Raw genomic sequence first — 24057 nt, 5'->3', positions numbered from 1 at the left:
AGTGTTGATGTAGTTATCTTATTTATACATCTAGATTTACGACATCAAAAATAGTGTGGGCTTTAAGCAGTCATTAATGGGAATATGGTGAAAATAAAGCAACAAAGAAAAGCAATTTAAATAAGTAACATTTTTCTCTTTGTATTTAACCATCTTTAAAGAAGTAGCTATTAAAATTTTTAAAACAGCTTTTAATCAAAGTTTAGTGGTACAATATTTAATTGAAAACAACACCAGATGTTCTTTATCAAAACAGCTTTCATAATGGCTAAATCAAGGTCTTGGGAGCTACTTAATGAGATAATTGTGGGTCTGTTTCCACTGCAGCAAGGCACTATTAATTTGTAACACTGAAGCGGACAGGTAGGGGTGGAGATGGGGATGGGCATGGACACGCGATAGCTGGTGAGAACTCTTCAGCTGCAATCCATCACTCTCTTTGTGATCTAAACAAATTTAGCAACAACAGATCCCAAATTTCAAAGCAAAAACCACAGAGTAGCCCCAAGGGATCAGCCTGCCCTAAGGGCTTCAATACTTCCCCAAATCACATTGGTATTCTGTTGACAATGATAAATAAAAGAAAAAGTTGAAAGCTACATGTGGACCTAAGAGTTTGCCCTTATGGTCTTTATGATTAGAAAAAGAAAGGGGTGGGGGGGAGTGGGAACAATACAGCCCAATCCAATCCAACAGTAATTTATTAAGCACCTTCTATGTGCATAGTCCCATTTTAGGTGCTATGGGAGGACATTGACAAGAGTTGCATAGGATGTTTAGTCATAGAGAGCTGTGATCTGTACTGTTGGAGGGAATATGCATGTGATGAAACCACAAAACCATCTGAGCTTTGAATATAGGTGCTGGGGATACAAAAATAAGGAGAGGGACAGAGACAGAGAGACAGACGGGCAGGTGAACAAACAGAGTGAACTACAAAGGAGCATTTAAGCCCTATTATGCAGGGGCAGGGTAGCAGGAGAAAAGGAGGAATCTGAAGAGAGAATCCAGGCATAAGCGAGGTAAAGGACCCTTCCTAAAATGTCCAAAGACAAAAGCAAAAATAGCACCTGGGCACAGAACTACAATTCTAGGGGGCGAGGTGCATACAGATAAGTATCTATTTGACTTTGTCTAAGTGGAAGAAGATAGTTAACTGAAACTAGGGAGTCAGGAAAGGCTTTCAGGAGACAGCACATTAGTTGAATCTTTTGGTAGTTAAGGAAGGAGTCTATTAAAAGAATGGGGGAGGGAATAGCCTTGTTCAAAGGCATGGAGGTAGGAAATGGAACGTTAAATTTGTCGATAACAAGAAGCCCAATGTCTCTGGAATTTAGAGTAATATAGGGGAATAATATCCAATAAGTCTAGAAAATCAGACTGGAAAATTTTAAAGAGCTTAAAATGCCAAGATGAGGAGTTTGCATTTATTCTACGGGCAATAAGGAGCCAATCCAGTTTCTTGAGCAGTAGAGTGATGACATGGTGGGTAGGGATCTTGGCTGAATGTCAGGAATACCTAAGTTCAGATCCATTCCCTAGCTAAGTCTCTTAGCCTCTATTTCCCTATCTGTAAAATAAGATATTTGGGCTCCATAGCCTCTAAGGTCCCTGCTGGTTCTAAATCTATAATCCTAACATGATTTTGGCAACTGTGTAAAGGCTCCATGTAGAATCACTGCCTTTAAAAGATTTTTGTTAAAAAAAAATTCCTCACTTTTAGTGGTTCCCTATTGCCTCTAGGATAAAATACAAACACCTCAGCTTGGCATTTAAAGCTATTCACAGTCTGGCTCCACTATACCTTTCATTTCAATTCATCAGGCATTTATTGAATGCTTTCTATAAAGGAAGGTGCTGGGCCAGACATAGGATACCAAAACAAAACAAAAACCAGTCTTCCTTCAGGAGATTGCATTCCACTTTTACACTTTAATTACTCTTCTATATGTCTTGCACAAAGTAGGCACTTAATAAATAATTAACAAATGATAACTGAGTTGCATTGAGTTATCAAATTATTAAAAACTAGAAATACTAGATATTTACAAGTCATTTATCAGTATATTATACAGTTGTTATTTAACCTTGAAGCTTATGAACTTCTTTACAAAGAAATATGTTAGTCTCCATTTTTAAAAAATGTATTCATCTATTTAGAATAGAGGTTTGTAACCTTTATTGAATGTCAAGGACCCTTCTGGCAATCTAGTGAAGTACTTAGAGCCCTTCTCAGAATAATATTCTTAACTCCATAAAATAAAATACATAAGATTACAAAGAAAACCAATTATATTGCAGTAAAGATGTAATTTTTTTCCCAATCAAGTTCACGGACATCCCTTAAGTCTATTCACAATCCTATTAGGAGGCCATGGACCTCAGGTTAAGAATTTCCCGTCTAAAGACATTCCAGTCCTGTTCGGATGCATAAAACACACTTTCCCCACACTTAAGTTTGCAAACCTATTTGTTTATACATAGGCAAAAGAGGCCTACCAAGATCCAATCAATTCTCATTATCTCCTAGGCAGCTGTTTAATGGTATCTTTGTTAAAAATGGAATTCCTTTCAAAGAAAAGAGAGATCATTACCTTGTGTTCATAAAAGTTATAAAAGATTTTTTAAAAATGGATTTCTTTGTGTTTAATATTTTTCTCTTTATTTGGGAAATTTGGGGGCGAAGAGGTAGAAGATGCTAGTACTCGCTTTTGTGAACTGCTTTAGAAAGGTGTCTTTGTTTCCATTTCTTAAGGTTGTGGGGGTGGATGGAGAGGGAAGCTGTTCAGCTCAGGGCTGCTTGGATCCTCAGCCTAGATGCGAAAGTTTCCTTTTTGGAGTTGGAGTGGGAGGGCTGTGAGGAGGAATGGTGATGGATTCTCGGGAAATATTTGGGGGAATGAGGGGTGAGGAAGGTTGTCACGAGGTAGGAAAGCGAATTTGATAGCAGCTATAATGATTCTGAGGTTATTGCTCTAATTGTATGAGCCTTGCTTGCCAATTCAGATCTTAGCTTTGGAAAAGAGCTGCCCAGGAGTCTCAAATACACCTAAATTTTGGGGAGGAGAGGTGGCAGATTAAATAAATGCACAATTTTTGGACCCTGAAGGTGGTATTTGCAAGTAAGCACACTTATACAATTGCAAATATATACACAATGGTGTGCCTTAATAAATGTGCCTTCATGGGGCACCTAGGTGGCGCAGTGGATAGAGTACCAGCCCTGGAATCAGGAGGACCTGAGTTCAAAACCAGCCTTAGACACATAAGCCGTATGACCCTGGGCAAGTCACTTAACCCCATTGCCTAGCTGAAAATAGATAATATTTAAAATAAATAAATAAATGTGCCTTCATGGCACAACATATTTGTTTTCTTTTTGTTGTTGAGTCAAGTCAGTCATGCCTGACTATTTGCGACCCCATTTGGGGTTTTCTTGGCAAAGATACTAGAGTGTTTTACCATTTCCTTCTACAGCTCATTTTAAAGATGAGGCAAACAGGGTTAAGTGACCTGTCCAGGGTCACACAGCTATGGAAGCACCTGCGGCTGGATTTGAATTTATGAAGATGAGTCTTCCTGATTCCAAGCTCAGTGCTCTATGCACTGTGGCCTAGCTGCCCATTTATTTCCTTAGTGCTTATAAACATGTATGAGCTTCACAAATCTTAGTTCTCAACAATTCATAGGTTCGTAGGTTCAGAGTTGGGTGGTACCTTAGATGGTACCTTCTAGTCCATCCTCTTCATTTTGCAACATTGGTCAGAGTGGTCAGAGTGACCAAATCAAAGTTACTTAGGTGGCAGAGATGGGATCTGAACATAGCTCTTTCCTTTCTACCATGCTGCTCTTCTGATCACAAAATAAAATAAATACATAGCTTTCCAAAAGTCCTACAAATAAAACTGAAGGCAAACACAAACAATTAGAGAATTTTCTACTCTTCCGGATTATCTAAACTCTGGGCCTGATAATCGGCCTTTCTGGAATTCAGTTACAGACTTGTAAGGCAAGATGTTCTAGTATGTCCCAGTGAGGCAGATAGGTACCTGTAGGGGTATGTGTGTGTGTATGGAATTAATATAAAAACTGTCACAGTATCGCAGACCCATGTATTAACTAGCCCCATATTCCAACTCTGACAGTGGGGCAAGGGCCATGTTGTAAAAAGACTAAGCTTTCTTCTTTATAAACTCTGGGGGTCCTTAACCCAACTCCCATTGGAACTGACAAGTCAAGTGCCCAGAACAAGGCTACATCTTTCCCTTCAGCACCATAGGGCAGCCCCAAAGGAGTGATATGATTTTTCTTTAATGCTATCACCTTAAGTTGCAACTCTAATAAGTTTTCCCTAATATCAATAGCCAGTTATAGTTAATATCTCCTTTATATCAGTGGTTGTCCTACTGATTAGTGCCCCTAAGTCACTTAATTATGTAACGTAAGTTAGTTTTTACTAAAGGATATTTACTGGAAAGCTATAGCAAGAACATAAATTACAAACACATGTGCCTGAACCAGTTATACACTCTCCCCTATCCCACCTTGGCTCCTTGGGACAGTGAATTCTGACTTAAAAGTGTTTGCTACAAAGCATTCACCTCCCACCAAATGCACTTCCAAATGAAATGGCAAATACACCAGATGAGTGGAATCCAGTATCTTGGCCTACATATAGTGTGTGTCTACTGCTGGGCTGAATATTTCACCCTTTGGGCCTGAGAAGGCAGACCATACTTGACTGGCTGGAAACTCTGGCATGAACTTAACATCCCAGACCTCTGATGGCTCTCCTGACCTTTTGAAGCTCACAAGGTCACAGTCCAACTATTTCCATCTCCAATAAAAGTACAGACACAAGAACAGAAGCAATAGCAAAACCATGTGCTTATGGCTTTCAGCCAGCTCCTGATGAGCAGGGACCTGAAGACCCTCCCCACCAAGAGGCCCACAACAGCTTCTTCTTTTTGCTGGACACTAGAGAAAGTAAAAAAAGCCTAATTGCCCCCAAGGTCTTTTGTATGCATTTCCAGTTCCAACTCAACATTCAAATAGGTAGCCAGTCTTTAAATGTCCCATTCTTTCAACACAGTTGGTGAACAGACCTCTGCATAGCCTAAGGGCCTTCCATTACAGGCCATCACACACTTCCAGAAAAAGGTTCCCCAAGCCTCCCTCCTGCTTTGGCTGCTGCCTTCTTTGAGGACAAGACTGTATCCCATTATACTCCTTGGCATCATTTTCAACTGCTAGCCTAAGTGTCACTTAACCTATCATGGATCCATCTTCCATGAATTCATTCATTCCATAAATATTTACTGAACACCCGCTATAGGAAAGGCATTGTGCTAGGTTCTTCCAGAGATCCAAAGAGGAATAAGACATAAATCCATCCCCATAGTAGTGTACAATCCTGAAGGGGAGAAAGACAGTTAATAATAGCTCAGATGCCCATCACCTCTCTCCTAGACTGTTGCCATAACCTCCTAGTGAGTCTTTTTGCCTTAAGTCTCACCCCACTCCAATCCACCCTCCATACAGCTGCCAAAGAGATTTTCCCAAAGCACAGATCTGCCTGTTTGTTACTCTCCTAGTCAGTAAACTCCTATGGCTCCCTATTATCTCTATGAGAAGATATAAACTCTTCTGTTTGTCATTTCAAGTCCTTCTCAACCCGGCACTAACCTATCTTTCCAGGTTTATTATACATTACTCCTCTTCACACATTCCAAGGCCAAGTCAAGTTGGCCTTTTTACTGTTCCATTTCCCATCCCCATGCTCTTGGGCTAGCTGTCCCCCACCTCTGAAGTATATGCCCTCCTCATCTCTACCCCTCAGACTCCCAATTTTCCTTCAATATTTCGTCCAAGTACCACCTTCCTAATCCACCACGCCCTTGTGCCTACCTCACTGTCAATTAGTCTTTAAGATACCTACCTCTAGATGTCCATTTTGTCTTCACCAAAAGAACCTAAGCTCCTCAAGGGCACAAATGTTCTACTTTCCACCTTATATCACCCCTGCATCCTGGGCCTCTGGCCAGTCATCTTGACTTTTGTCTTGTCACCCTGGAGGACAGAGTGAGGCTGACTACTTCATGCAACTCTGCCTCACTTAAATCCAACTCATGAGTAAGTCAAGACGTCACCCTGTGATGTCATTGGTCCTCTTCAAGCATGAAGGACCAACAACAACAACCAGCCAAGTACAATGCTTACCACATAGTAGGTGCTTCATAAATGCCTGCTGATGACTGTTTGCATTTAAATCTTATGAAGATTTACGAAACACTCTCCTGTGGTCCTAGGAGGGGGGAGTCCTAAGAATTATTCTCCACTCCCTTTCTAGATAAAGCAACTAAGGGTCAAAGAAGGGATATGATGTGCCCAAGGTCATGTAGCTAGTAAATGGCAAACAAGATTTGCTTTCAGGTCCCCTAATTTCAAATCTAACGCACTTTTCACTACACCTCACATACTTTTAATCTAATTATGATGTATCATATGGGTGGTGTGGGCAGCTAGGTGGCACAGTGGATAATGTCAGGCCTGGAGTCAGGAAGACTCATCTTCCTGAGTTCAAATCTGACCTTAGATACTTTCTGGGTGACCCTAGGCAAGTCACTTCACCCTGTTTGCCTCAGTTTCCTCATCTGTAAAATGAGCTGGAGAGGACATGGCAAACCACTCCGGTATCTTTGCCAAGAAAACCCCAAATGGGGTCAAGAAGAGTCCAACATGACTGAAAAATGACTGACTATGGGTAGTAGCTACAATATGGGAAATAGGGAGGGGGAGAGGAAGAAAGTTCCTATGCAAAGTACACATTTATTACTTTGTAAAAGTCCTAGTTTTTTAACTCTAAAAGGAATGAAAGCTGAGTGAGTAAAACCAGCAAGCCAGTACTGACATCCTTCACCACCATTTCATTGAGCCAGAGCCTGTCCAGCCTGGAGGGACCTTAGAGATCACGAGGCCTAAACACATCATTTTACTATAACTTGATGCCCAAAAACGTTAAGTGATTTGCCCAGTAATGGGGTCAGCCAACAGCAAAATGGGGAAAGAGAATCCAAGTCGTTCAGTTCTCAGTTATAAAGCATTCCCTTCCTTTGTGGGAGTTTTCCCACTGCTTTGGGAAGCTCGAGACCTTTGATTAGCATGTGCTTCATGCTACAAATCCAAGCCACCCCACTGTATGCTGCCTGCCAGAGTAAGGGCAATGGAGGCAGCATGCATAAAGTGTTCCCTGTTGGCATCAGTTCTCTTCTCATAACAGCCATCCCACTGTGGCTTTTCCAGAATAGCTTGCCCTCCCCAATTTTGTTTTTCAGGTTGCTTATCTGTAAAATGGGTATAATACCTGTGAGACTCAAATGGATAATGCATGTACAGTGCTTTGCAAACTTAAAGCTATGGAAAAATACACACACACACACACACATACAAACACACACAGACATATGCTAGTAATTATTACTGCTGCCTGAAGCTGGAGCAGCCTGGCTAATACATCCTTTTTAAAAGCTTCCAGGATCATTATTTGAATATTCTATGGCATACTGGGAAAATACAGTCTGATATCTACAAAGTAAACCATACTAGTCAAATTGGGTGGCTGCTTTTCCTAACTACTCTTACTGAAATTGTAATTTCAATTGTAATAAAATTGTAATAAAGAGTATTTATTTTATAGCAAAAATGAATGTCCTCAACCCCTTGGATAAAGTTAAAGATTCTTAGTTCCTGATTAGTCAAAAGGGGAAAAAAAAAAAAGAAAATCCCCTTCAAAAGGACTAGAAAGGGGAAAAAAAGGAAAAATGCTGAGGGTTTTCTGGGCTATAATAGTATTCGTTTTGCCCCAGTGCTTCAGATTTCCTTTTTTGAAAGAAAAGATGTCTTGGGAAGTATTGATGCTTTGAGAGACCAAGAATGAAAGAGGCATCTTTGGCATTAGGCAATTGGGATTTGGAGCTTGAGAGCAATAAAAGATGAAAATCCTGGAATTCACCATTTGCTTCATTAAAGAGCTGTCACTGTACCCAGGGGGCCACGCTTCAGATGTGGGTGAAGTGATCTCTGCGTCATTTGTTTATGACTACATCAAAAAACTCATTGTCAGGAGTGAAAGGCTCTCTGCAGCAATCAGAGCCTAGCCTTATAGCCGATTCATCAGTGAGCAGAATGGAGATGGAATGGACTCCAACAAAAAATAAGCGGTTCCCATCTCGAAGCCTAAGGAATGATTCCTCCAAGTTATCGTTTTACAAGTTGCCCCTTCTGCAGCCTAAAACTTTGCTCAGAGCTGAGCTGATGACTGGGCCATTTATTCCCTGAAAACATTTCATTCCCCTCCAGTGTGACATTGTATCAGGTATATTATCATAACAAGGAGAACCTTTTTTTCAAATCTCCACTTTGCGAAGGTGAATTATGGAAATGCAAGCATGTAAGATTAATATAAGGTATTGCATCATTTAACACCAAATGATCATATCATTTTCCCCACAATAAAAGAAGAATGAAGCCTAATTAGGGAATAACTCAGACAGATTCTTCTACTCATCATTAAGAATACTTTCTTATTAATTATATAGCTATAATCCATATTAAATGTGAAAGACTGTGTTAAGGCAAAGCAATATTACAAATTTAAACCTGGAAGTCAATAAATGGTAGTGTTTACCTAGCTTTATTAACAGCTCAACCACTGTATGCTATGCACTGGGCCAAAATTCTACATCTCCTTCATAACATTTTATAATTGGAAAAGTGCTATTATTTAATGACCTTCTGAAAGCTTCCTGGCTTTCAATGTTATGAAATATTATAGGGGAAAAAAAAGATTACCAAGGGAGATTGGTGAAATATTCTGCCTTGAAGCTTGTAAGAAACAAATATCATAGGTACTCTCACACTATATGTCTAAGATGATTTATATTAAGGACTATCTAAGCCAAGATGGTCAGGGAACACTAAATTAACTTTACAGAGTCCTTATCTTATGATTCTGACACTGGGTATTTCATACTATTAATGACTTTACAATGATGTTATTAATCACATATATATATGAGAGGTAGCATGGAATAGCGAATAGTTAGCCTGTCTTAGATACTGGTTGTATGACCCTGGGCAAGTCACTAAATCTCTCAATGCCATAAAAAACTCTCTAAGATTATAGATTGCTGAAAAGGTACTAATCTATATTGGCAGAGGGAGTTTTCTCATTGGAAATTCTTTATCCCAATGAAGTCTGGGCTTAATGCGGCTTCTCCAGAACAAACAAATATATGTATAGAACCCCATCTAAGAGGTAAGATATACAATTCTATGAAAAACCTTTTTGTGTACTTATCGAACAATGAATGAGGCACCTGACATTTGAGTATCTTAAACCAGAGAGGTAGCATGGAATTGTGGCTAAAGGGGTAGACTTTGAAGCAGGAAGAGCTGGGCTTAAATGTCACCTCAAATACATACTAGTAGAATGATCTTGGGCAAATTACTTTTCTCTCAGCCTCACCTGTAAAATGGGGGAATAATGTGTGTAAAACTTACCTTATGGGATCGTCGAGTTAATGTATGGGAAACACTTTATAAATGTTAAAATACTACCTAAATGTCAATCATTAAATATTCAAAATCTTGAAAAAGTTCATAATGAAGTGAAGCTGGCAAGGGAAGCTAAGGACAATTTTTTTAAAGCCTATTGAGGGAAAGAGAAGAGATGGGACCACTGGTTAGGGTAGAATGAATGGTGACAATGGAAAAGCCCAAGCATCACAACTTTTATATTCATAGGGTTAAGCTTTTTGATTTTGTTCTCTGTGACAAACAGAATGGCTGGGGGAGATGATACCAAAGATAAGTAGGAAAATAGTAAGAAAGCATCTTACCATCTTAAATACTTACTACTCACGGCTGGTCTTGGTGAGGTTAAATCACCAATCCAAGTTGGACTACCACCTAGTGTTCTGAAAGAACATGATAACATAGGACTGGAGATGGCAAATGTTTACCTGATTTTCACAAAAAGGGAAGAGAATAGAGGCTGCGGATTTTATAGACCCAATGAGCATGACTTTGATCCTTACAAAATTATAAGGCATAGTATTAAATGGACTAGAGAAATAATGAAAATCTAGAAAAGGAAATGGTAATCACAAAGAACCAGCATGACTTCATTAAGAACAGATTAACATAATTTCTCTTTAGGGCAGATTTCATCTTTTTTAAGTTTATATAATAGAGAAAGACAGAGACAGAAAAACAGAGAGACAGAGGAGAGAGAGGGGAAAAAAGAGACAGATGAACAGCAGCTGGGTGACTTAATGAATAGAGTCCTGAATTTGGAATCAGGAAGACCTGGGTATAAACCCTGCCTCCAACACTACCTTACTATATGACCCTGGCAAGTCACTCAACCTCTAACTTTCGTTTCTTCATCTCTAAAATGGGGATAACAATAGCTTCTATTTCAAAAGGGTTTGTTGTGATAATCAAATGAAATAATGTGTAAAGTATTATGTAAATAATTCTAGCTATTATATATATATGCATATATATGTATGTGTGTATATATATGTATATATATGTATATATACATATATATGGAGAGACAGAGAGAGACAGAGACAGAGACAGAAAGAGAGAGAAAGAAATAGCTGAGAAGCATTAGGAAATGTGATTCACAGCCCCAAAGTAACTGGCAAGAAGAGGGCTGCTGGAGAGTAAATTGAAGCCATGGCTTGAACTGGTTCTAGTGGACAACTAGGGTAACCACCAATCAGGGCCACAGATTGGAAGTTCTAGGGATGAAAGGGTTAGATGCCCAGGGTTGTGGTGGCAGGAATGGATAGAAATTTGTTGTTGTTCAGTCATGTCCAACTCTTTGTGACTCTACTTGGGGTTTCTTTGGCAAAGGTACCCAGTGGTTTCCCATTTTCCTTCTGCAGCTCATTTGATAGAAGAGGAAACCGAGGTAAATAAGGTTAAGTGACTTGCCCAGGGTCACAAAGCTAGTAAGTATCTGAGGACAGATTTGAACTCAGGAAGATGTGTCTTTCTGACTTCTGGCCCAGCACTCTATCAATTGCACCACCAGATAGAAATTACAAAGAAGCAGATTCAGACTGTGTAAGGAAAAACTTTAAACAATTAGAATTGTCCAAAAATGGAATGGGCTGCCATGGGAAATAGTGGTTTCCAACTTACCCCGCTTCAAGCAAAGGCTAGATAGTCACTTGTCTGTTCAGGGCTGAATTCAGTGGCTTCTAACTCGAAGTCTCATGGAAGTTTTCTTCCAACTGTGAGATTCTGTGCCCCTATAATCATTTCTGTATGGTCATCTGCTTGGAAGAAAAAAAAAAAAAAGCAAATGTGAAGTAACACTAGAGGGCCCTTTATTTCAAAGCATTGCCCAAAAATGATCTATTAGTGCAAGTAAATCTCATTTTACATAGTGAATGTTTCCTGAAAAGGAGCATGCAAGTTTAATTTTAGCCAATCGAATCTTTTTTTCCTGAGTTCAGTTAATTCAATTGAAAATAACCTAACTTCATTTCTATTGGTTCCTAACATTCTAAACTTAGGTTCTTGAGGCCACAATCTCGATGTTAAGTTGGTCTATAGACTCATTTTTAAATTGACTGGCTTCAGAATTGCTTTTCAAAGAAATCCAACTATGAAGCATTTTGAAGAAAAAAAAATTGTGGTATGAATCATAGCCTGTTGATTTATCTAGTTTATAAATTTCAAGTTTTGATTAATATATTTTTATATTTTATTTATTTTTTATTTTATTTTTCATTTATGGAACAAAACAAGCATTTCCATAACTTAGTCTAATAAGATGATTGTACATGAAACTGCAAACCTACTGTGCACAACTTGCTATTCCTTTCAAATATACAACAAAATTATCATATAAATTTCTTTTTTTCTTTTTTTTCTTCCCTTTCCTGCCCCTTGCCCTTGAGATGGCTCCCATCAGACACAAATAGGTATGGGTATGTATGTATGTATGTGTATATATGTGTGTGTGTGTCTGTATGTAAAATTATTCCATACATACTTCTATTTATCAGTTATTTCTCTGGATTTCTGCATATGTCCTTTGTAGTTAATTTGGGTATTTATGATAGACAAAATAACATTAGCTCAAAGTCATTCTTAAAACAATATTGCTGTTACTGTTCTTAAAACAATATTGCTATTACTGTATACAATGTTCTCTTGGTTCTGCCCATTTCATTCTTCATTATTTCATGCAAGTCTTTCCATATTTTTCTAAAATCGTTGAACTCATCATTTCTTATAGCACAGTAGTATTCCATCACAATCATAAGCCCAGAGATGGCAGATATTATCCTAATTTTCACAAAAGGGAAGAGAATAAAGGCTGCAGATTTTATAGACCCAATGAGCAAGACTTTGATCCTTACAAAATTATAAAACATAGTACTAAATGTACTAGAGAAATAATGAAAATCTAGAAAAGGAAATAGTTCATTTTGTTCAGCCATTCCCCAATTGACAGGCATACCTGCAAATTCTAGTTCTACTTGTTTTCTTAAAGCAAGTCAACATCAACATACCTTTGTCTTTTATTTTTGTCCATCCCTTCAAAGCAGGCTCCTGGGATCACCCCTGTTACACTGAAAACGTCAGACCCTTAGTACTTTACATTTGTAAACTGGGACTTCTAGCCAAGATGGCTGCCTGAATAGGAGGCCAACTGCCCAGTTCCTACATACCTACTCCCGCAAAACCCCGAAGTTTGGCCAGACAAAATAGTGATCAAGAAACCCAATGTAAAACTACAGTAAGTTATTTCTTCCACCCCAGAACTAGACACAAAGTTAGTCAAAAACCCACAAGCCAGTACCAGCACAGTGGAGTAGCCTCCCAGCACAACCAAAAGTGGAACCAGGAGCCTGCAAGCTTCTGTGACTGGAGGCAGAGAGAGCAGAGGGTTCCCCCTGAGAATGCCCCCAGGATAGTTAGACCTTGGAAACCTTAGGGAGCAGCAGCAGACAGGCAGCATGACCATTAAGGTACCATAGTGCCCAGTCAGCCCCTGGCCCCAAAAGCTCTGAGATCCCCAACATTATCCTGAGACTCCAGAGAGGGCCCTGAAAATCCAGGTCTCTGAACTTCAAATACCCAGAGGGGCCCAACTCCAGAGGTGGAGGTCACACACAAGAACCCAGGTGACTCAGGGCAAGAGCAAGCAGGACTCAAACATCCTATCCAAAAAAACACAGTAAGAGGCAGAGCCTAGCCTCAGAAGAAAAGCCACAATTCAGGAACTGAGGCTGGAGAGATACGCAAATTTAAGAAGAAAAAAAAAACAACTAACTATATAAAAAAGTTATTGCAAATACATGGGGATCCCCCCCCCCGAAAAAAGAACAAATAATTCTATAACAACTGCAAGCAGAGACTCAAAGGAATAAAAAAAAAATGGATTTTCCACAAGGACTACCTAAATACCTAGAAAAAATGAAGCAAAAAAAATTTTTTAATGAAATAAAAGGAAAGAATTGGAAGGTGAATAAGTAGCTTTGAAGAGAAAGTGGTAAACTTTATCTAAGAAACAAAGCCCCTGAAAACTAGATTAGACCAAAAAGAAATCAATGACAGAAAGAAGTATTAGAATATTTGTAAACAGATCTTCAACAAGTCGTGTTAGAGCTGTTCTTTGTGGCCACTGATTCAATGAACAATTCGATTCAACAAACATTAAACCAATCACTACTATTTCTCTTGGTCTTCCCCAGTCCCTACCCCAGCATGCTAACAAAACTCAGTCTCCTCCATCCAGGAGCTTGTTAAGGAGTTTGACAGACAAAAGAGATCAGAAGTTGCCTAGTTAACTGTTTACTAGCCTCAGGGTGGGGAAAGGAGTGTGAATGAAGAGCTAGCATGGGTGGATGAGTAAGCTTGAAGAGCTCCCTTGTCTGAGAGATCCTTTGTGTTGAGTTTTTGGGAGTGTGTAAATTGGGACAGAGCAGAAGAAGTGACTTAAGATGCACTCTAAAATGTGGAGCATGGAAAAAGTGAGCACAACATGACCCAGAGCATGAGGCATGTTTGACTGTGATAAGTTTGTGACAAGAGGGATAGAAAAACTAATGAAAAATAAAACATAAATGTGCAAGAGACATAGGAAGTACTAAAGAAGCTAGTATCATGGAACCATTCAATAAGCACAGACAGATCAGTAAATCCAGCTAACCACCTTATAAATGCAAGTACATGATAGGGGAAAATAGTTAGACAGCACTTGACCTGAAAAGTAACTGAGGGTTTTCATGAACTTTAACCTTAATGAATCTGCAGTGTGATGGTAGCCAAAAATAAATAAATAAATAAATAATGTGACTATAACCTTGACTCGCCTAAACAAACGCATAGCTTCTAGGACTATGGATGTACACACAGGTTATTTATTTTTTGACAAGTCATGACATGTGTATTATAGTGAAGGCTTAGAATCTGTGATGGGTAGTAATAGCTCAAAGTAATAACTTTCAGCTAGGTGGCGAAGTGGATAAATTGCCAGACCTGGAGTCAGAAAGATCCAAGTTCAAATCCTGCCTCAGACACTAGCTGGGTTATCCTGGGCAAGTCTCTTAACTTTGTTTGCCTCAGTTTCCTCATCTGTAAAAAGAGCTGGAGAAAGAAATGGGAAACCACTCTGGTATCCTTTCCAAAGAAGAACCCAAAAGAGGTCACAAAGAGTTGGAAATGACTGAACAACAATAACTCAATTTCTTAGAGTTATTTAAGGTTTACAGAGTGCTTTCCTCACAAATAGACAGTTCAATTGTTATCACTGCCACTTTACAGATAACGAAACTAAGACAGAGGCAAAGTGGTAAACATTGCAGGCAGGATTTTCTGACTCCCAGACAGGGGTGAGTGTTCTTTCCACTAAGGCATAGTAATATACAAAGGAAGCACAATTTTTCAATACGGAGAGGTGAGAGTACAGTTTTCAGATCTTGTCTACTATTCACAAATTCTCGGACCTAGCTCGATTTCAAGGGCTTATTATTCATACTTAGTATGGCTTTCAGGTGATGTGATTGAAATAAGATAGGCCTGAGGTTACATCTCAGCCAGCTCCACTCAGAACCTCCAATGCTCTGCAAAACTTGACAGTTTCTAAAAACAAATTGGAATCATTCAATTCACTTGCAAAAGGAAACGATAAAGTCATGAATAAAAAGAGGAGGGGGCTGTGGAAATAATACTTTATAAGGTTGTCCTGAAGAACTACCTATATGTGTATGCATATATATAAATACATATGTGTATATTATACAGCCATAGAAATTCAGTTGTCCCAAAAGTCTTATGGCAGTTTTAAGGTGCTATGAAAGTTTTAAGCTGCCCTATGACTTTTGGGACACCTTGTATACATCTCTACCCTTAATATAAGCAGATCTCAGATGTCTTTTGAACATACCAATCATAAGTGAATTGGGAATTGCAGTGTGGTACACTGGGTAGAAAGCTGGCCTCAAAATCAGAAAGATCCACAGGCAAGACATATACAGACCTGGGCAAGCCACTTCAGGTTTGAGTGTTCAAAGCAACTCTCTAAGATGCTAAGTCTCAGAGGAGATATTAAGCGGCATTGGTGTTTCTTTATCAGGGAGCTTCTTACACTAGTGAAATTACAGGTCTAGTCCCAAAATAAGCCTGTACTCAGGCTACGAAGTAAGGATGTACTCTGCCATTAGTAGAATTCCTTTGAAATCATGGGCTACACCTCACAATTCAACAATTATTCTAAGCCAAAGGCAGATCTTGGTTTAAAAATAAAATAAAATTTAATTTTTTTTAAATCATTGCTTGCCTATATGTCGTTCCACCTCTTACTGGGGGAAGGGGCTCCACGGCACCATTCTTTGATGACCAGGGTATTTGCATGTTAAGCCAGATTGTGGAATGGAAGACTGTCTCTCTCATCCTCTTCTCCTTCACCCCTAAAGGAATGTTAGGCATCAACCTCTAGTATAGCTGAACAAGTTTGTCCGAAAGTACTTCTGGGACCCAGAACTAATTCCTTATTACCAAAGCTCTTTAAAATGATTAAATTGCAGAACTGCATGTGACCAATGGAGAGAACTCACTACACCCATGAAGTCTTAAATCCAAACAAAAGATACATACGTTTATATAGCACCTTAACGTTTACAAAGCACTTTCCTCAGGATAAGTCCGTGATGAAGGTGATGTTAGCATTATTATTATTCCCATTTTACGGATGAAAAAACTGAGACCCGGAGAATTGAAGTGACTTGCCCAAAATCTCAAAGGGAGTGTGTTAGAGCCAATCTGAATCTTAGCCTCTGGACTCCAGGTCCAGGGTTCTTTCCACTAGACCATGAGGCTTATCACTGAAAGGGTGAGAGGCCAATTTGTAGAATTTTTAGGAGCGATCCGATTTAGATTTTATGTGTTAACATATACTTTTTTTTTAAAGGAAGAAGAAACGAATTGGAAATGATTTATCCTGAAAAGCTTGTAAAACGCCTGCAGCTTGACACCGAAAACCAAACTGGATGAAGAGCCAGCGGAGAAGAAAGCCAGCTGTGGATCCTGAAAGACGATTTGGGTGGTTCCAGTTCTTCTCTCTCCAATTTCTATTGAAAGTACAGCCAAAAGCTATGGTACAATCCAGTATTCCTTCTGGCCTCTCAGAAACATGGATATATTCACCAGTTTAAATTGTTCATTAGTTTCAAGATTAAAAAAAGAAAAAAAAACCTAAAAAATGGGAAGGAGGGTAAAGGACGGAGTAAATGGCATAAGGAGAGCCAATTTCTCTTCAGCCACAGCGGCATCTGGCCCAGCTCCACTGAAAACTTCGTCAAATTCAGTGCTCTGCAGAACGTGAGAGTTTCTAAAAACAACTGGAATCATTCAATTCAGTTGCAAAAGGAAACTGTAAACAGTCATCCATGAAAGGGGAGGAGGTTGTGGCAATAATATTTTATAAGGTTGTCCTGAAGAACAAACGAGAAAACTTACATAAAATGAGCAGCATGTGTATGTGATGAAGGTGATTCAAGTACTACCTGGAGTAAGTGGATGTTGAAGCGGCACTCGCTGTGTTTTTATCCCTAAAGAAGGTGGGAGTAGGTGAGAACTGACTAGGAGGGGGTAAGAACTGACCAGAAGGGGAGATACAACTTTTTTGCATGGGAAAAGCGGAGACTGGAAAAAGAGCGTGAAACCCTCTGTGCACACAGATTTCCCAAGTGGCCGGAGCTGCCTCCGCCTCCTCGCCTTTCCCAAGCTGCAGGGAAGCAGTTTCTCTCCGCATTCCTGTGCGGGTCAAGCTGCCGCCCCCTCGGTGTACTCCGGGAATGGCCTGGGCGCTAGGAGGAGGCGGGGGAGAGAGCTTCTCTCCTCCCTGGGGTGTGGTTTGAGCTGCGGAGAGAAGGCGGAGAGGGGGTGCGGTTTAAGAACTGGACTCGGTCCCTCCCCAAAGTCAGGGGCCAGAGCGGTCCTAGGCTCCGGTTTGCGTGCAGCGGTGCCAACAGCAGCAGAAGCCGCAGCTCTCACACGCAGCCATGCCACCGCCTCCGCTGCGCCTCCTGCTACTCTCCGCCACCGGGCTACTGCTCCTGCTTCTGCCCCTCTCCTCTTCCTCCTCTTCTGAAGTCGGGGAGCCGGCCGCCTGCGGCCCCTGCGAGCCTGCCTCCTGCCCGCCCCTGCCCCCGCGGGGTTGTCCCCTAGGGGAGACCCGCGACGCCTGCGGCTGTTGCCCGGCGTGCGCCCGCGGGGAGGGAGAACCCTGCGGGGGCAGCGGCGCTGGCAGGGGACACTGCGCGCCGGGCATGGAGTGCGTGAAGAGCCGTAAGAGGCGGAAGGGCAAAGCCGGGGCAGCAGCCGGCGGACCGGTGGTGAGCGGTGTGTGCGTGTGCAAGAGCCGCTACCCGGTGTGCGGCAGCGACGGTAACACCTACCCCAGCGGCTGCCAGCTGCGCGCCGCCAGCCTCCGGGCGGAGAGCCTGGGTGAGAAGGCCATCACCCAGGTCAGCAAGGGCACCTGCGATCAAGGTGGGAAAAGAACGCGTGCCTCTCCCTCTGCTCACCCCCATCCCTTGCGTGTTGCGTCCCGCTCCCCTAGTTCCAGCAGCTCCGAGGGTGCACGCCCGGAGTTGGACTCCAAGTTGAACGCCCCAGGTTAGAGGTGAGCGTAAGTGAGAAAGCTCAGGTTAGATGTGGGTCCTGGAGTCTCTCCGCACCCCGCCCCTTGCCTGCAGGGGAAAGGTTGTTAGGCCAGGAGCTGGTGATGGATGCAGTGCGCACTAAGGTAGTCAGTGTCCTTTTTTGGAAGTATGACTTAGGAGTTTGGTTCATGAGCCAAAAAACGGGGGGAGAGAACATGAAAAGGACTGTTTGGTTCTGGAAAGACTTACTCAACCACTCGCACCCCACCACCACCACCCAAAAAAAAGCATCCCTAGCGTTTTCTCTCTTCTTGACAACTGCATCACACTTTTCGCTCCATCTTGAGGGCCTTCTTCCACGCCCCTCCCCAACTCCACGTCATTTTCTGTATCTTACTCTTGGGATGAATTCTGAGGTGTTGGCTGGTAAAGGATGAATGTGACCTCGAAGTTCGGGAATGGGGCTTTTAGAACGAGGACAGGTGTTAAAGACTGTTAAGGGGTCCCCTGAACTTCTCTTTAGTGAAGTCATGATTGCCTGTTGACACGGGTGCTTAGCATACTTTGCTAGGACTAGGTCCCAAGGGGATTAAAAGATTTGGGTGACACTGTTTGTTGTTGTTTATAATAAATAACATTTATGTAGCGCTTACTATGTGCTAGGCACTGTGCTAAGCTCATTATCTCCATTGTTCTTGTGAGAAGCAACTTCACCTGATGAGCGGTGCTCTCTGCATGAAAAAGTAATTTAGGTGAGGTATTCTTTGTGGGCCAGAGGAAAATACAAACTCCTTTGTGGAATGCCTCGGGCTTGAGATGTGTTCTTTTTTTATTATTGTTATTGTAGTCTGCTATGAATTTTCATTGTTGTATTGTTTTCTTTCTTGTTTCTTTCATGCTTAATTCATCTGCAGGACATGCTGTTCAGAGGATACCTTTGAAATTTTTCTTGACAGTTTATCTTGTTTGCTTAGTTTGTCTCAGATAGGTCCAAAGTTGATACGAACTTAAGGCCAAGTGGTGACCAATTTTTTTCAAAAGAAAAGAAAATAAACAAAGTTCAGATTCCCAAAGAAGAAAATTGAAAGTGGAACTCCAATAATAATAAGTGAAGTAACCAAACTAACTGAAATGCCCTTTTTCTACAAGCAAAAGTTCCAAGGGAAAGTTAGAATTCCAGACACACTTACTCACAGCCAAGACAGAGAAGGCTTTGTGAGTTGAAACCTTAGGAGTCATCTAGTTCATCACCACCACCCCATTTTACAGATGAGAAAATTGAAGCTCAAAGATATTGCCAAGAAAGGGAGTAGGTAATACATGCAGCAATCCAGGGTGTAACATATAGGCAGGAGCAGTGGCAAGAAGAAATAGTTTTTTATATTACTTCTTTTTTATGAGTACACATTTTAATGCCAGAAAATTTTGTTCTCCTTGCCTGTTAAGTATTATTTTGTGATAAACCACATGAATAATAACAATAACTGACATTTATACAGCCTTTTAAGGCTAGCTAAGTGTTTTTATGAACAGTGTCTCATTTGAGTCTCACAACAACCTTGTGAAGTGTGTTCAGACTTCACCCACCTTTACCGCCTACAGCTGGTAAAGTCTTTTGACTTTCAATTCATTATTTTTTTCAATATAAAAGTTGGCTCAGTTTTCTAACTTTCCTTTCTGTATGTTTTCACCTTTCTAAGAACTTAGGCAATGACTATTAAGTAATGAAGCAGATGTTGCAAGATAGATGAAAACTGACCTCATTACTTTATTCCAAGTAATAGCCTTTTCTCCACATGCCTAAGAGCAATCTAAAGTGTAAACTGCTTAAGGGCAGGGGTAGAGAGGCTGCCTTAAGGCCATAGAAAATGCCCACATCAATGTTTTACTCCAAAATGTTTGAGTTTCAGTGATATTTTTTTTCTTTCAATTTAAGAACTTTACTTGAGTTCCACCTGTAAGTTAGAAGGAGCAGTTAGGTGAGACAGTGGATAGAATGCCAGGCCCAGAGCCAAGAAGACTCATCTTATTGAGTTCAAATCTGGCCTCAGACACTTAATTAGCTGTATGACCCTGGTCCAGTCACTTGACCCAGTTTCCTTCATTTCATCATCTGTGAAATGAACTGGAGAAGGAAATAGCAAACCGTTCCAGTATCTTTGAAGAGTCAGACGTGACTGAAATAAAACAAGTCGTTTTATTTTAAAGAAATATTTTTTCGGAATATTTTAGAGAAAAGAGGGCCTGAGGACGACTTAATGATTCTTCATATTTTTAAACATAGTTATGAAACAGAGAATGTCAGTCATCAGTTCCACAACCTTCTAGAAGAAAGAAGTAGAGGATATGACCTTAAGCTACATTTAGAAAGAGAAATCCTGCTGAAGGGTCAGGGAAGATGTCTTTGCTATAAAGATTGTTGAACTCTGATGAAATCTTTCTGGAGACATCCTCTAGAAAATTTAGGGATAGCCAGAAGCAAGAGGAGGAAATTTATGATCTTTTTGAAGTCCTTTCCAAGCTCTAGAATTCTATGATGTGATTAAGATGAACACCAATTTCCTGAGAATCTCAACTAGCCTTTTAAAAATACTTTTATTGATGCGTTTTGTTTTTACAGCACACTTATTTCTGAATATATCCATTCCCCATTCTCTACTCAGCAAACCTTCCTTTGTAACAAGAACTTTAAAAAAGTTTCAGAAAACCCAACCTACACATTGATCATAGTAGCCCACACACGTAGTAGTTTACCTCTCCAATGAAAGGAAGAAAATACATTTGCTCAGTTCTTTGGGGCCAACTTTTTATACATAATATTCAGTTGTGTTTCACTGCATTTTCTGCTTTACATTTTTAAAGTCATTGTGTATACAGTTTTCCTGGTTCTGCTTACTTCACTCTTTATCACTTCGTGTGTCTTCTTATGTTGCCTTGAATTCCTCGTATTCATTATTGCATAAAGTGCATTACTACTCCATTGCATTCAGGTAACCTGATGTTTAGTCATTTCTCCAATTGATGGGCACCTATTTGTTTCTAATTATGTGCTACAAATTAAACAACTCTCTCAGATTGGTTCATATGACAGAAAAGGAAAATGGCAAATGTTGATGGGTATGTGGGAAAATTGGGACACTAATGCATTGTTGGTGGAGTTGTGAACTGAGCCAACCACTCTGGAGAGCAATTTGGAACTGTGCCCAAAGGGCAACCAAACTCTGCATACCCTTTGAACCAGAAATACCACAACTAGGTCTGTATCCCAAAGAGATCAAAGAAAAAGGGAAAGTGCCTATATATACAAAAATATTTATAGCAGCTCTTTTTGTGGTGGCAAAGAATCAGAAATTAACAGGATGCATATCAGCTGGAGAATGGCTGAACAAGCTGTGTTATATGATTGTGATGAAATGCTATTGTGCAAAAAAAACGATGAGCAGGATGCTTTCAGAGAAACCTGGGAAGACTTATATGAACTGATGCAAAGTGAAGTGAGCACAACCAGGAGATCCTTGTGCACAGTAACAGCACTATAGTAGGACGATCAACTGTGAATGACTTAGCTATTCTCAGCAATACAGTGATTCAAGACAATTCAGATGGACTTATGATGAAAAATGCTATGTACCTCCTGAGAAAGAACTGATGGGATCTGAATGCAGATTGAAACATACTTTTTTACTTTATTATTCCTTTTTTACTTTATTTTTATTCTTTTTTTACTCTATTTTTCTTATTATACTTTATCTCTTTTTGTGTGCATTTCCTCTGACAATGTGACTAATATGGAAATGTTTTGCATGACTGCACATGTGTAATCTATATAAAATTGCTGACCTTCTCTATAAGAGGGAAGGGAGAATATTCGGAACTCAAAATTTTTTAAAAATGTAAAAAAATTTTGTTTACATGTAATTGAAAAAAAATAAAAATTAAAATCTAATTGTTTTTTACTATGAAAAATTTTATTGTGCTGCTTTTGTGTATATTGAACATTTGTTCCTGCTTTTGAGGCTATATGGTTAGCAGTTGGATCTTTGGGTCAAAGGGTCTAGGCATTCCAGTCACTTTTTTTTTTTCTAGCATAACTACAAACCACTTTTCAGAATGATTGCCCAATTCATAGCTTCATCAACAATTTATTAGTGTGGTTATATTCCTTTAGCCTCCCCAATATCCACCACTGACTTTTTTATCTTTTCTTACCTCTGTTAATTTTCTGGGTGCGAAGTAGAACCTCAGTTGTTTTCATTTGTATTTCTCTTACTATTAGTGACTTGGAGCAATCCTTATTGCCAATTGTAAGAGAACTCTTTTGAGAACTCTTTACATCCTTAAACCACTTATCCATTGTGGAATGGCTTTTGTTCTTATATTTATGTTAAATCATTATTTATCTTGGATATGACATTTGTCAATGGTATTTAATGCCACTTTTGCTCCAATCTATAGTTTTCCTTCTTATCCTAGCAGCATTGATTTTAATCATGCAAAAGCTTTTTAATCTCTTTTAATCAAAATTATCTGTTATATCTTTTATGATTATCTGTCCCTTATTTGGGTAAGAATTTTCCCTGGCCTGGGACATTATCATTATCATCATCATCATCATCTTATTAATTATTAATAGCTAATCATTGTTATCCATATTAATTATAATCTTTATATTAAATATAGCTTATTAATAATAATTAAATAGCTAACATTTACATAGTGCCTACTCTGTTCCAGGCACTGGGCTAGGCATTTTACAAATATTATCTCATTTGATCCCCATGACACTGGGAGGTAGGTGCTATTGTTATTCTCATTTTACAGTTCAGGAAACTAAAGCAGAAATTAAGTGATTTGCTAAAGGTCAATTAACTAGCAAATAGCTAGCTGGATTTAGCAAGTATTAAAAAAAAATAGCAAATAGCATAGGGCTGGATTTGAACTTGGATCTTCCTGTTTTAGGTTCTAGTGTTTTATCTACTTTTCCTGTTATCAGCATGGTGGCACAGGCCTATAATCTTTGCTCCCTTAGAAAGCTATGGGTAGTGGATCTCTTGAGCTCAGGAGTTCCGAACTACAGTAGACTGAGCCCTCAAGAGTCGGGACAGCGGTAAGGGGTAGAGGGTCTGGCAGGTTTCCTGGGGCGGGGGAAGGAAGCAGCTCAGGCTTAAAAAAAGAGCAGTTCCTCTCATAGTGATGAGTAGGGCATTGGGCCCACTGAGTAGCGCCTGCACTTTCAGTCTGGGTGAAATAGAGAGACCAAGTCTTTAAAAATAAATAAGTAAAAATGAAAATAATTTTCTATAAACCATAGTTGTAAAAAGTACCTCTATCCTTTTTTCCTTTAATTTTTAAAGATAAAACATTTTATATTTAGGTCATCCATTTGGAACTTACTGTAGTATGTGGTATGAGATGTTGATCTAAACTTTTTTTCTTCCCAAACTGCTTTTCAGGTTTCCCCAACAGTTCTTGCCTATAGGAAGTCCATTTCCAAGTAATTTGTGCTCCTGAATCTATCGAAAACCCGGGAATTGAGTTTGATGTTTATTTTTTAATATTTGCTTATCTCATTTCTTTCACTGATCTGTTTTTCTGTTTTGTAACCCATATCAAAATATTTCTGATGGTTATTGTTTTATCATGTAATTTCTCTCCCCCCTCACCTTTTGTTTCATTATTTCCTTAGAGATTCTCACCCTTTTGTTCTTCTAAAACATTTGGGCATTATTTTATCTACTTCTAAAAAGTAACTCCTCAGTAGTTTCATTTGTAGAGAGACAGGTTCGCTGCTGCCCAAAATATAGCAACAGAGATTTTTTTTTGGTTTTGACTGATGAAAGAGGAATAGGCTTGGAGTGGT

General features: G+C 39.7%; 1 protein-coding gene across 1 annotated transcript in view; it reads left to right on the top strand.

Annotated features, from left to right (window-relative positions):
- Positions 1-17503: 17503 nt before the first annotated feature.
- Positions 17504-24057, top strand: part of IGFBP7 (insulin like growth factor binding protein 7) — an 80179-nt gene continuing 73625 nt past the window's right edge. Inside the window, exon 1 of the mRNA XM_027836094.1 lies at positions 17504-18084. Within this exon, the coding sequence (XP_027691895.1) occupies positions 17595-18084 (490 nt within the window). The 5' untranslated portion in view covers positions 17504-17594. The remainder of the gene's footprint in view (positions 18085-24057) is intronic.

Source organism: Vombatus ursinus, unplaced genomic scaffold (genome assembly GCF_900497805.2).
Source record: "Vombatus ursinus unplaced genomic scaffold, bare-nosed wombat genome assembly UNPS02014818.1, whole genome shotgun sequence".
NCBI lineage: Eukaryota > Metazoa > Chordata > Mammalia > Diprotodontia > Vombatidae > Vombatus > Vombatus ursinus.
The sequence above is the reverse complement of the archived record's forward strand: the minus strand, read 5'-3'. Positions and strand labels throughout refer to the sequence as shown.